This window comes from Hippoglossus hippoglossus, chromosome 15 (assembly GCF_009819705.1).
Source record: "Hippoglossus hippoglossus isolate fHipHip1 chromosome 15, fHipHip1.pri, whole genome shotgun sequence".
Lineage (NCBI taxonomy): Eukaryota > Metazoa > Chordata > Actinopteri > Pleuronectiformes > Pleuronectidae > Hippoglossus > Hippoglossus hippoglossus.
Genome location: NC_047165.1, coordinates 16,979,571 through 16,994,247, shown reverse-complemented (window position 1 = coordinate 16,994,247; position 14,677 = coordinate 16,979,571). Strand labels below are relative to the sequence as shown.

Below are 14,677 nucleotides of genomic sequence, written 5' to 3'. Positions count from 1 at the left end.
GTTCAAGTTAGCTCACATTCTGTAGCACCACAAATGATATTTAATGCACAAAATGACATGTACTTAAAGTCAAATTCTACAAAAAACAAGTAAAAAAAATGAGCAGTATAAAGTTTATGTGCAAGAATGTTTCCTGTAAAAGGTTTACATTGTCCATTATTTGGTCCAATTCACTGGTAGCTGCAGGGTGACATCAGTCATTTCAGCCTTAGTTTGGATTTCTTGTTTAAAATACTGAATTGAATGAAATTTCAAATTATGTGAATTTTGGAAGAAGAAATATATTTTTCAAATAATTTATAAATTAAAAGTTTATAATAAATGCACCTCACCATTCATCAATCTATTCAGCCCAGGGGGTTTGGTGAAACAGAATTCCTTAGGTAATTTATGATGGCTAATATTAGCAAACAATGGATAGTGTGTAACTGACACTACTGAGTCCACGCACTGACTGTATGGTTTTCTCTTTATGCACTACTGTAACACTATATGCTTTAGCACTTTACATAAATAACTTTTACCTGTGTCAGAAAAAACAGAAAATCTCTCAATAAACCTCATAAAATTACAACTTTACTCTCGTAAATTACGACTTTACTCTTGTAATATTAAGAGTTTCCTCTAAATTACAACTTTATTCTCGTAATATTAGGACTTCATTCTCGTAAATAATTTTTTTCTTAAATGGCCCTAATACTATGTCGTAGTTTTGACATTAAACTGAAGGAAAAAAAACACTTACATTCTCTGCACAAAGAAGACATGAAATGAAAACATGGATCCAGTAACCCCTTTGAAATAATCGTCATATCAGCTCAGTGGCTTAAATAACTCTTTCATATTTAGGCTAGGAACGACAAAAATTTGCAATAAAGTGCCTTATTTTTTGTTTTTATATTTAAAAAAAATCCTTCATATTTTTTTTATTTGTGGATAAAATGTCACACAGACTTTGTAGCGGAAACTTTCTGTAGTACCACAGAGGCTGGTTGTAAAGCGCTTTGAGGGAGGCTGTATAGTTAATGGATATGGGGTCACTTCCACAGCAAAGCCGGGGTCAGGGTCTCAGAGAGCCGGTCCGTGTGTGAGTGGTCATAAAACACTACAGGCATCCATTTCAAATGTCCCAGCTGTCACTGAAGTACTGGTCCTCCTCCTCCTCCACCTCCTCCTCCTCCTCCTCTTCCTCTTCTTCCTCCTCAATCCCATTTTTCATGTGGTCATCATCTGTTAACTCGTTCCCTTCCTCTTCCTCCTCCTGGAGCTGCACGAGCATGGTCTGCAGAGCGGCTTTCACATCCTGAACTTCTTTATCCAGGGACTGTGCAGAGTGAGTTAGGGAAGAATCTGACGCTGAGAGTCACACAGTCACGTGCACGTAAATAAAAAGCATGCCAGCAGACAAATATGAGGGACGATGTGACACTTGTGGCCCTCAGTGGCTAATGGTAATGGCTGTAACCTGATGAAGTCATCCATCTCAAATTTGGTCACCAAGCGGATTACTGGGACAGATCATCAAGTCATACCCAATTTAAGCAATTCACTATTCATGAGCTCATCTCGTCTGTAAGGCTTGGTGGCAGTGAGGGGGGGGGGGGCCCAAGCAAACAGACTGCCCAGCTAAATAATTCATGAGCCATCAATGAAACGGGATAGAGGCTGTCATCATTTGGTGGGGGGTTGTTTAACCTGCTTAGAAACTCAAATTAATCGTGTGAGTGTCCGACTTAAGTGGAAAAATCAAAGGGACGGCTTTGACGGCAGATGGGTCCTGATGGCTCGTTTTACTGTCTGAATGGACACAGATTGTCCTCATTCATAATTAACCAGCCGTTAAAGAGCTTTTCATGAATACTGCAGCGGGTCCTACAAGACTTTTTAAGGCAAGATGATCAGAATGGGACGGTGACAATCAGAATTATGTTAGAAAAGCTTTATAACTAACCACGAAGCCGCTTTCAGACATGCACTGAACTCCAGATAATCTCCTGAAATTATCCAGACGCTTTATCCCACGTAGCAAAGTTGTTTTGGCCCATATCTGGCCCACACTGTCAACCGGCCCACATACAGCGTGGAATGTTGGCACTGGGGTGGTCCGCTCCTGTTTGCCATATCTGGGCCACGAGGACCAAAGGTGGAATGAATTTGTTTCTTCCATATTCACCATTTACCAAATTGCCCACAATTGTTTTGGGATATACGGGACACATTTGCTTTTTTACAAACTTTAGGCTCACATCCATTTTGTCCAGGCCATAAGAATACCTGAAGTGGCCCACATGCATACGCTCTGGATAATGATAGATTAAGCCCATGTGAGAACACGGCAGGAGATTATCCAGAGGAGTCACCGCTCATCAGTGATGATATTTCTAACACACGACTGACATGAAAAGAAAAAAAAGAATACAAATATCTCAGGGTGAAAAAGAGCTGTCATATACTGTACTTGAGGGCACCGAAGAAGATGCTAACTTGGAAAGACAATGACGCAAGTGCCAATGTGCTGTAAACAAAAACATGTCATTTCCACAGTGGAATCCATAAGTTACGTCCTGCATGCTGGGCCACCACTCGCCACAATGCTAAGCAGACTTCTGTGATGTCTGACTGGGGAATCTTCTGCTGCGTTGTTCATATGTGAAAGTTAAACTCCAGAGAAAGTCCGGACCCAATTGTGTGGACACTATCCGGAGTTCACATCTGAGAGTGGCTCAAGACTGACCTTTCGCCTATCCATGTTTTTCTCAACCCTCACCAACCCTGTGCTTGTCCATCCACCTCCTTGTATCGAGAGCGGGGATTCAATTAAGTCCCTCAGAGACTGGAGGTTTGATCTCCCCGTCACTATGGCAACAGCAGCGTCATCCCGCGTTCAATCTCTGCAACACAATAACAAAATTGCTCCGTCTCTTTAGTGCACTTAAGTGTCCGTGGCGCTTTCTGCTCAGCAAAGATTGGCTCGACTTCAAAAAAGTCAAGATGAATGACATGCAAGGACATGGAAACGGAGAGGTGGAGAGAGGCGGAGCAATCTGTGTCCATCTCCAACTGCCAGGCTGCGTTGATATCATGCAGCAGTGGAGGAGCCTGCACTGACCCCTGACAGGACAGCGGGGAGGACGTGAATCTCTAATCAGATGTGAATGGAGTGAGGGAAGTATTGTGTGACGCTTTGCTTTTAGAGATGCTACAGCTAAAGAAACCTCTTCATCGGAAAAGCAGAGGAAAGAAGAAGAGGAACGCGATGCGACAGAAAATAAATCAAATCCAGCAAGTTAGATGGAAAATGTTCTCCATCCCTGGATAGAAGTATCACCTTCTCTATCTGTCTTAATAAGCATGCGGTGTAGAGGGGGAAAAGTGGAGCCAGAAAAACACACTAATCTATTTCCAATCAGCGTTCTAATTAGCACGGAAAATGATGTATTGTGACCTGTAATCAGCCTCAACAGTTTCATGTGAGTCATTATCATGGATATTGTAATTTCCTTCGAGCCCGCACCGGCAAGTGGAAGCGAGCAGACGGAAGCTGGGGGAGGGGGGGGAGAGGAAGGGAGGGTCAGAAAGCGGATGGACATTAAGACATTACGTGAGCGGAGTCATTACACTGACATTCCTTCGTCCGCCGCAGCGCTGCCTCTGTCGGCCGACTTTAATCTCAGCCCATGCTGACTGCCAGCCCACATCACCGGACCTCTAATAACCTTGCTTGGACTTTAACCATTTCATTTTCCAGCAGGGCACGTCCAGCCTGTCAAGACAAATCCTCTGATCCCCAATTGTTTTCGATTCCCTCCCCGACTAGACCCATAATGTCAGATAAGACAGGTGTTTTGTTTTGTTTTCCTCAAAAGGTAAAGTCACCGAAAGCCAACATCAGTCAGCCTTAAAGGAAGCGTGGACGTGAAGGCCTTGAGGAAACTAGGTCTCTAAGATGGATGAATGGAGACAGAAACACACACACACACACACACACACACACACACACACACACACACGGCGTACAGTTTATATGATACATGGAAATTCAGACAGTAGTGAAAGGATATGGGTGAGGGCCTGATCCCGGTTTAGTATGGCCATCTGCAATTCATCTTCCAAGGTCATTAGTCTGTCACTGATCAGCTCGCAGCGCTCTGTCAGGTCGGCAGCCTCAGCCTCGCTGCACCCGTCCTGGCAGGAAGAGGAAACAAGGGATGAAATGATGGGTACAAAGTAACACACAGAGCTGCAGGGGTTCCAATATAATGTACAAATATGGATCTGGTATTTTAGAATAAATTAACACAAGTGTGTCTGCACGCAGGCTAACAGGGTGGGGTAGAGCAGCTTTTTTTATTGCTATGGCAAATTGGAAGATGAAATTCAACATATTAACTGTTAAGAGATAATTACATAATAAATCAAACCCAACTACAGTAATTTAATAGCTCCAGTTCCAAACTCATCAATTGTCTCACCACAGCAACATTTCCAGTTCATAGCCCACCACCAAATTCTGCATAGTGATTCAGTGAATAGGTATCAGCCAATTAGGAGCCACTGTCTGATTATCACCGGATTTCAGTAACCAGCCCTACAGGTTAACACTGTCGGATTTTGAGTCCTAGATGAAATATGACCAAAAAAGAAACAGGGCGATGTCTTTGGTTGTGGCTTTGGTCCTATACGTCGCACTGTGAGAGGTTCAAAGATGGCCGCTGTCACGGTTCTGCAACCAAAGATAACCTGGGACCGATCTGACAGTTTCCCACACAACTGGGTGCACATTCACATTCACTTCCACTAAATCTTGCTGAATGTGCTGAGATTGTTAAAACAGAGCCCAGAGCGTCCTGTGCTTTTTTATACATCATAACCACATGACAAAGATACACGCTGTAAAACATGGTGTCACAACCATCATCTTGTACAATCTCATAAGAAATCTAAAACTTGTACTTATAAATAATGTTGAACGGTGCCACAGTGCAACAACACTTGTAGCAGTGCTGTGTCATTTGCTGGGTTTCGTCTTAAATTATATAAACCAACAAACAGGTTCTTATTTAAATTCGGCACGAACAACTTTTACACTTTTAAACACTCAAAATATTGAATTATGCCTTAAAACAGACTGATATATTCATTTATAGGTTAAACTTTATTCAATTAAATCATTCAAGTTATTCGATTTATTCACACAGACTCAACACTTAGTGAACCTTTATATTGAACTTGTGTAATAAAGTTACATGGAAATGTAATATGTAAAAAAATATACATAAAGTCAACGTTTTAGGCATAATTATTTTTTGAGTGCACCCAAGAACTTTGCAAATACATATGTAGATATATTATATTATATATATGAATAATGAATATATTCTTGAGTCTAAAGTCACCATTAATAAGCATGAGTCAGAGCTTTCAGAGTTTTCCTGGACTTAGTTCGTCTCACTCACACTAAATCATTCACTCTGAGTGGAAAACAGCTGGACAGGCTACATATGAGGACGCCAAAATTTCTGTTGCACCAAGGTCATAATCTACACAGCACACACCATGGGGTGTGTGTGCGCTCAGCACTTGGCGGCGTACCTGCAGATCACCTGAGGACACTGCGAAGCTGAGTGTGTACTGGAGGTTGGTGGAGGAGCAGAGAGCAGCAGAGGGCAAAGCATTCACAGAGCCGAGCCGGCCATAATTAGAACAGGCCCCTTTTCAGACATCGTGTCCTAGTTTCTTCACACTTATCAAGCACAGAGGACACAAGCACACGCACCGGAGCACACAGTACACACATCCGAGCAAACAGACACTTACACCCGCACGCACGCAGATGCAGCGCTCTTGTCAAACAACACATAGTAAGTCTAATCTGACTCATGGCTGCAGGTAGGAAATATCAACTCCCCGCAGCTCAGAGGTGTCAGAACAATCACCGGGAAGTCGTGTCTGTGGTCCTCTGTCCTGAAATAGCTCCTTCTATGCATGATGTAACACCCCAAAAGAAATGTACAACAAAACAACAGGCCTGAGGCATGGCGGCGTGCACAAGTCATCCCTGATGCAATTAAAGAATTAACAAGGACTCAAAGGCAGAGCGGCCCACAGCATGCAAGATTTATAGGAAACGTGTTGTCTTTGTGCATATAGAGGCTTTTACTGTAAATGAACAAGTGATCACAAACACTTTCCTCAGTTGTGTGTGTGATGCTTGGATCCCTGTCCGTCCATTCCGAGAAGAAAGACAGTCGATTTATAGATCACCGAGCTGTTTGTTTACCAAGGTTAGAGGCATCTTCCGCAGATAAGAGTGTTGTGTTTGTTTGGCTGATTGATTCTATACATTACAGCCTCCAGTCAGCTTCTGTTAAGTCAATACAGCCGCGAGATAGAAAACAAAAGCTCTCTGTGCAGAATGACACTGTTACAAAAGAGCCCTGATAGTTTGTTAGCAACACTGTACACAGAATAAAATCTGGCACAGCTATTGAAAAGCTGTTACTGTGCTCCTGCTGGTGATCAAAACAACACAAATGACTTTTATCTGCTCCCTCTGCCTTCGACGAATAACAAAACATGAGATTTCATCATGTCAATTTTGTGCAATGCGATCCCAGCCATACATGTGCTGGCGTGTTGATGTTATAGACAAGTGAAGAGGGCAGAGGCATGAAGTTGAGCAAATTATTTAGAGATTCAATATTCTGACTCATGCATGCATGGATATTTAAGCAATAATGAGTAACAGGAAGCAGGTAATTGCATGAGTTCACATGGGTGCTGTTAGGCCGACACTTGGCACCGGGCGGGCAACACTAGGAGACAATATTGTTTGAGCATTAGGTCATAATTACTTTAATAAAACAATAAAGTAGCTGAATTCATTTTGGGCTTGAGAGGAGATTAACTAGCATTTGATTAACTCATGTCTGGTAGTTAGTAATCTAATGGCTACAATGATTCAACAGTATGAGTTGTTAGCTGTTAGTATGTAGCTGTGACCCACTTCCATAAACACACTAACTAGACTCAGTATGTTCTTTAATTTTTGTTTTTAAACGAGAAATTAACCTCACCCCGTCTTTCTACTAACAGGACTTGACACAATACGAGCATCATAGATAATATTTCAAATAAATGACTAATTTATTTAAAGATGCATTATATTGTAGCTACTGTGCATAATGATCGTGCACAACTGTGACACAGCAATCATCTCTTGTCAACCATTCGAAAAGAGCTGATTTAAATCCATTGACATTACCTCAAAACAACCTGATTAACACGTCTAAACAAAAGCCTTTAAAGCCATTTTAGTTTCCTAATGTCTCCATTGTTGTTTGGCTCTGCAGGTCAGTGTGAAGAAGGGAATGTACGGACCTTGAGAGGATAAAAGAACAATTAGTAGAGATTAGAAGAAAATAGAGCAGCCCCTCACACACACACACACACAGACTTGCACACACACATGCACGAACGCACGCACACCAATCAATCTCCATTGTGGTAGCAGGGCCGCCGCTTGGCAGCGGCTAAGTGGAAATCATTTACTTAAAGTCATTAAGGAAAGGATAAGGAGGTCAGATGCTCCGCGAGGGAGGGAATCCAACTCCTCCACAAGGCGATCACAACACCATCCAGATACTATTTACCAGCCATCATATCATCTGACGCAGCGATGCATTGCGGTTTATTGTGATTGAAACATTTCATATCAGTTTTCCCATCATTCAATGTGTCGCCAGGCTGCATACATGTGCGTATGTGGGCAAGTTACTGTTGCTCCCCCTCAATCAATCCTTTCAGTCATAATGGTGCAGGTTTATCTCTATAATAGTAAGATAATAGTTGATAAGCTGGACTCATGGTTTGTGTTAGTGATTTGTCAAATAATTTAATTTACTGGACATTTTGAATTTAAAATTAAGAATGGAATTAGCTCCAGGAAGCGACTATAAAGCTGTCACATGCTCATAAATGGTTGTTATCAACTGACTTTTCTTTTTATTGTTTGCTCTGACTCACGCTCCAGGCATAAAATTATAATTTATTAAAGCATTGAGTTCACATGCAGATGAATTCCAACAGTTAATCTCTGATTAAACACACACACAAACACACATATACACACACAAACACACCACCAACAGTTTACTGTTTGAAAACTTGCACGGGACACACCCTCATCAAGTGTCTGTGTCCTTGTCCCGTTTGCCTTCCAGGTGTGAAAGAGTATAATTGTATGAATTTAATGCAGGAAGGTGCAGAGCGGAGAACACATGCTCAGCAAAACTCTCCCTTGAATAAATAAAGGACATTGTGCAAACTCAGACAAGTCTGCCACAGCAACCCAGGCTTCTCATGTAGATCAGTATTGATCAGGCAGTTAAAAAAGAGGACAGAGGTCATGTTTGAGTTAAGGTCAACTGATAGATTCGGCTGTGTCCCAGTGTCAATGCAAAAAAGACGTCACTCACACTGATAACATTCACTCCCACACTGACAGTGTTAGCGTCACCAACCTCTGGGTGATTCTCCTCCATGCAGAACAGAAACTCCTCCAGTTTCTGCAACAAAAACGAGGGAAACATATGTTGAGGCCACACAGTCGTAAACCTGCTCATGAATAATTGAGACTGCAATTATGTCGGCTGTGTACTGTATGTGTGCTGCATCATCATAATGAGCAAAGGTTGTAATTATTCATCACCAAAAGTGACAGGGAGAAAATAGATTAACTGGCTCATCTGCACCGCAGGTTTCTTTGTTAGTATTCAAAGAATGTAATTGTACATTCTTCACTGTGGAAGGAGTTAATTACTATACCTATTGGAGGAGAACATATTGTTAGTGGCTTTAGGTTAAGTACATAAGGAGGCAATAACAATCAGCAAAGTTTAAATTCTTATTTTTTAATTAAAAATTGTGTGTAACATGTGACAGCATTGGATGCTTTGCTCTTCAGTTAACGCAGGTGCTTCATCTACAACTCGTATCTAATATGAGATCTGTAAACACTGCATTGTGACACCAATCACACAAATATCATCTGTCACGTGCAGATTGTTAAAATGTTTTCTGCCATTAAACTGATCAGCTTCTATTTTCTGCTGCCGTGAGACAAAGACACTCACATCTGTAAAAGAAGTTTTTCTCTTTTATATTTTCTACATAAAATTATCTGTAGATAAAAAATCCCCAAATCATCCACTGTATCCTCCATCTCTTCTCTTTTTCTCAAAAGGAACATATCAGAGTTAGTTGCAAAATTAATGTTTGTTTACCAAATGTAAAACGCTGTGAGCATTTACAGTTAAGGTGTGTTTCTGCTTCTCTGTCCCTGGACGCCAGATATTCTCTCTGTGAGCAATATAATGACACATTTCTGGAAGAAGTTTCTGAAGTGAGCCCGTCTGCACTAAAGCTCCACAAATATCCAATGATCTCCGCCTATTTCTCAAACTTATAAAATGTATTTTTGGAGAATATAGAGAATATTTTTGCTGTAGAATTTCCAGCTTGGAACAAAGACAAACACAATAGAGAGCAAAGTACTGAGAGAAAAAAAAAAAGGTTGGCAGTCTCACCTTTTAGCTCTCGGAGAAATGTTAGGAGGGGCCGGGCTTTGGGAGCAGAAAGAGAAGCAGAGAGAAACAAAGGAAAAGCAGGAAATGGATGCATGCAGTTTATAGAATGTGTTCAGGGGCAGAATACGTCAATGCAAAGTGTTTATTTATGGATGCACAAAGCCCGGCTGCGAGAAGTTAAAGAGACTACACCAAAGTGGGACAATTAAACACAACAATGAAAAGAATACATGCAAGAGGAGCTGCGCCGGTTAAAACCATCGACAAACATCTCACAAATCGTTTAAATCTATTCTGAAATAAGTCTCAACTACAGCTGAAAAACAGCAAATATTAAGCAAAATCACAATCTGTGAGGCAAAATATAGCAAGTGTGCTATTGAGTTTTATTAATGCTGGATCTGTTGGCTTTGTTCCCATCGCAGACATGTGTGTCAGACTATGTGGGCAGGGGAAAGTGTGAGGAGAGGAGAGAATGAGTGGACTCGGCCCTGAGGCAGTGGACCTCAGCTCACTGAGAGCAACACAGGGAATTCTCTCTCTCGAATTCTCTCTCTCTCTCTCTCTCTCTCTTTCTCTCTCTCACACACACACAGACGTGCATTCCCTCTAAATGCACGTAATCATGCAGAAACAGTCTTAAATCTGTGCTCTGCAAAATGAAACTCTTGAAGGAAGCCAAAATGTTTCCAAATGGTTGCCTCCCTCACGCCCACATTTTCCTGCTTCCGAAATGCCTCCGAGCAAACGTGCTAATAGATAACCACTCATCTCACTCTTGCTGACAGACTTTTACATTCCGACAGCTCTGAAAATGTCCTCTCCACTTAGGTGGTAAGACTGTTGGAGCTGGCAACATCATTTTTCACACCATGGTGAAAAAAACAAACGTCTGTGAACGTGCGTTTGAACTCTCCGTGGCAAAGATGACTTCAGCGATTGAAAACCTCAATCTTTTATGTTGGAGATATGTATCTTCTCCAACTGCACACACCAATCGGTTATGCACTCTCCAATGCATGCACGGGTATCCTGATGAATAATACAGAACCTTGGGGGTTGTTTACAAGACATTGTTGTGTTACCTTGGTGAACTCTGAGTTCTGCAAGTTGGCCTCAGGACACCAGCGCCCCCCTAAAGCAGTCAGCATGGCGCAGTCTTCTTCCTCTTTGGTGCACGGCTGGGCTGGAGGATAAACTGCGGCGGCGGGGAGGTCTTCGATGTCCACCGGTCCACTGCAGCTGGGGGTCCGCAGCTGGAGGCCTCGCAGGAACAGGTGACACGCTTCCAGGTCCGCTTCCCAGATCCGCTCCAAACCTGGACAGCCACAACTGCACAGAGAAAGAGACCAGCCTGGTAAAATATATAAACAATAAAAGACACAAAATACAACACAAAGCAGTAAAAGATTAAGTATGATACAAAGTAATACAATATGTTTGAACAAAGCAATACAACACAATGTCAGGCTCTATGGTACCGAGCGGTGCAACAGGTAAATTAAAAACATGACACAGTAAAATACCAAATGATTTTGTAAGATTATACTTTATATATAATAAAGATAAAATAATTATGAAAATGTTTATACAATCAAAGTTTTAGATATAATTCAAAAATGTTTTTACCATAAAATAATTTAGACATTCATAATTAGCCGATTGTAGGAAATTGTTTCACAGTGGTGATTCCAGAGACTTAAGTTCTCACAGAAACTTGCATGGTCAAACGTGACTTTGCAGCAAAACTGAAATAACTAAAAAGAGAAGGTGGAATAAGATTGGCTACATCCGGTTGGTGACACTTCCTGGTCAGCTTGCTCTCATTGGCTAGTGCAGGTTTATGCTCAGGATTGTGTCTGTGCCAATTATCTATTATTTAAGATCAGGGAGGCTCTGATACAATCGGTAGCATTAAGATTATTTTGTAAACCCGTCACACTTCAGGATTATTTGGCAGATAATCGACTCCAACTGGCCTCTAATCGGGAACTCCTGCGAATCGGGTCTAAAATGGGCCTGATTATCCTGCAGTGTTCACCAGCCCTCGGTTGTTAAATCTCTACACAAACCGAAATGCAAAACATGTTGTCTCATGCATGTCTGTCAGCGTATAGATTAAACAAATGAGATAGGACATGTTATAGTGAACTTTGGTGGGGTTAGCAGGTATATTGTTGACAAAGCTAGGTTAAGCTGCTTCCCCCTTAATTCCTATTAAGTCTTTATGCTAAGCTAATCTAAGCTAATCACGCCCTGGCTGCAGGTCAAAACAGACATGAGACTGATGTGTCTTCACAAACTCAAAGCAAGACAATGAAGGAGCATATACAGTATAGAAACCTATTAAAGGCCCAGTGTGTAAGATTTAGGTGAAAGGATCTATTGGCAGAAATTGAATATAAAATAATCCTAGTGATGTTTTCCCTAGTGTGTTTCATCTAAATTGTACGAATTGTTATAGTCGTCAAACTGGACAAACTAAACACCTTTTGAGTTTCTATGACAACTGAAGGCTGCAACAGGTTCTCTTTAATGTTTGTAAGGGGAGGGTGAGGTGAGGGGTATTCAGCTGCAACATGCAACTTCACCACTAGATGTCACTATATTCTACACACTGAACCTTTAACTGAATTTATTTACCTATTTATAAACACTATCAGTTATAATATATATACACTACCGTTCAAAAGTTTGGGGTCACTTAGAAATTTCCTTATTTTTCAAAGAAAAGCACTGTTTTTTTCAATGAAGATAACATTAAATTAATCAGAAATACACTCTATACATTGTTAATGTGGTAAATGACTATTCTAGGTGGAAACGTCTGGTTTTTAATGAAATATCTACATAGGTGTATAGAGGCCCATTTCCAGCAACTATCACTCCAGTGTTCTAATGGTACATTGTGTTTGCTAATCGCCTTAGAAGACTAATGGTTGATTAGAAAACCCTTGAAAACCCTTGTGCAATTATGTTAGCACAGCTGAAAACTGTTTTGCTGGTGAGAGAAGCTATAAAACTGGCCTTCCTTTGAGCTAGTTGAGTATCTGGAGCATCACATTTGTGGGTTCGATTATACTCTCAAAATGGCCAGAAAAAGAGAACTTTCATGTGAAACTCGCCAGTCTATTCTTGCTCTTAGAAATGAAGGCTATTCCATGCGAGAAATTGCGAAGAAACTGAAAATGTCCTACAACGGTGTGTACTACTCCCTTCAGAGAACAGCACAAACAGGCTCTAACCAGAGTAGAAAGAGAAGTGGGAGGCCCCGGTGCACAACTCAGCAAGAAGACAAGTATATTAGAGTCTCTAGTTTGAGAAATAGACGCCTCACAGGTCCTCAACTGGCAGCTTCTTTAAATGGTACCCGCAAAACGCCAGTGTCAACGTCTACAGTGAAGAGGCGACTCCGGGATGCTGGCCTTCTAGGCAGAGTGGCAAAGAAAAAGCCATATCTGAGACTGGCCAATAAAAAGAAAAGATTGATATGGGCAAAAGAACACAGACATTGGACAGAGGAAGATTGGAAAAAAGTGTTATGGACAGACGAATCAAAGTTTGAGGTGTTTGGATCACACAGAAGAACATTTGTGAGACGCAGAACAGGTGAAAAGATGCTGGAAGAGTGCCTGACGCCATCTGTCAAGCATGGTGGAGGTAATGTGATGGTCTGGGGCTGCTTTGGTGCTGGTAAAGTGGGAGATTTGTACAAGGTAAAAGGGATTTTAAATAAGGAAGGCTATCACTCCATTTTGCAACGCCATGCCATACCCTGTGGACAGCGCTTGATTGGAGACAATTTCCTCCTACAACAGGACAATGACCCAAAGCACACCTCCAAATTATGCAAGAACTATTTAGGGAAGAAGCAGGCAGCTGGTATGCTGTCTGTAATGGAGTGGCCAGCGCAGTCACCAGATCTCAACCCCATTGAGCTGTTGTGGGAGCAGCTTGACCGTATGGTACGCAAGAAGTGCCCATCAAGCCAATCCAACTTGTGGGAGGTGCTTCAGGAAGCGTGGGGTGAAATTTCTACAGATTACCTCAACAAATTAACAGCTAGAATGCCAAAGGTCTGCAATGCTGTAATTGCTGCAAATGGACCATTCTTTGACGAAAGCAAAGTTTGAAGAACAAAATTAATATTTCAAATAAAAATCATTATTTCTAACCTTGTCAATGTCTTGACTATATTTTCTATTCATTTTGCAACTCATTTGATAAATAAAAGTGCGAGTTTTCATGGAAAACATGAAATTGTCTGGGTGACCCCAAACTTTTGAACGGTAGTGTACATAAAAAGGGAAATATTGCTGAAGCATGTTGCCCAAAATGTGGACTGAATATATAGTATTAAAGTTATAAGATGATAAATTAACAGTGAATTGTCAGAGATTATAGATTTGTGTAGATATCGTGATCACACTAATGGGACATATGAGAAAACTAAAACTAGACTGAGTTACAGTTTTCCTGTCATGACTGTAACTGTCTGCATGATAACTGAGCACAGTAGCTGCATAGGCACGGTGAGGGACATCTCTAATGACATCACTATAAAAAAGACTGACAAAAGAGTGACGGGGGAGAAATGAATCATTCAGAGATTCTAATTCCATTGACAAAATGTAATGAGAGTGAATGTGCTCTTTGTGCGCTGCCCTTTCTCTTCAAAGAGCCGCAGCGGAGAGAGGAGGGAGAGCCTGGATGTGTTCATCAGAGCTGGGGTCACTGAGCAGGAGTTCAGGGGGAGGACGAGAAGATTGCCTTTTTGTTTATCACGCATCCTCTTCTACTCTCCCTCGCTCCGACCTTTGTTACATCTCTGATGCAAAGATCCGAGTGTATAAACAGAGGAGAGCCATTTAAACAGCTGCATCTGAGAGCCATACAGTAAAAAGCTTTATATGCAGTACGGTCCACCATGGTGATGGCAGTGTTGAACTATAAGCACCTCTTTGTAGCATTATAAAAAAAGGTTTTATATATTTGTTTCAATGGAATTCTCCTCCAAAGACTCACATTTAAGACCTTTGACCTTTGAAATATTCACGTTTAATTCCTAAACAACTAAGGACCCAGTTGAT

At 41.4% G+C, this 14,677-nt stretch overlaps 1 protein-coding gene across 3 annotated transcripts in view; it reads right to left on the bottom strand.

The window, feature by feature from the left end:
• Window positions 1-270: 270 nt before the first annotated feature.
• disc1 (DISC1 scaffold protein) overlaps window positions 271-14,677 on the bottom strand; it is a 44,683-nt gene continuing 30,276 nt past the window's right edge. The window contains exons 11-14 of one of the 3 annotated variants that reach the window (XM_034608659.1): window positions 10,673-10,919; window positions 8,523-8,567; window positions 4,062-4,185; window positions 271-1,326 (exon numbers count right to left, since the gene is read on the bottom strand). In XM_034608659.1, coding sequence (XP_034464550.1) covers window positions 1,121-1,326; window positions 4,062-4,185; window positions 8,523-8,567; window positions 10,673-10,919 — 622 coding nt within the window. In that variant the 3' untranslated portion in view covers window positions 271-1,120. Of the gene's footprint in view, window positions 1,327-4,061; window positions 4,186-8,522; window positions 8,568-9,587; window positions 9,624-10,672; window positions 10,920-14,677 lie in introns of those variants that run through there. The other 2 variants (XR_004616272.1, XM_034608660.1) reach the window with 2 other exon arrangements.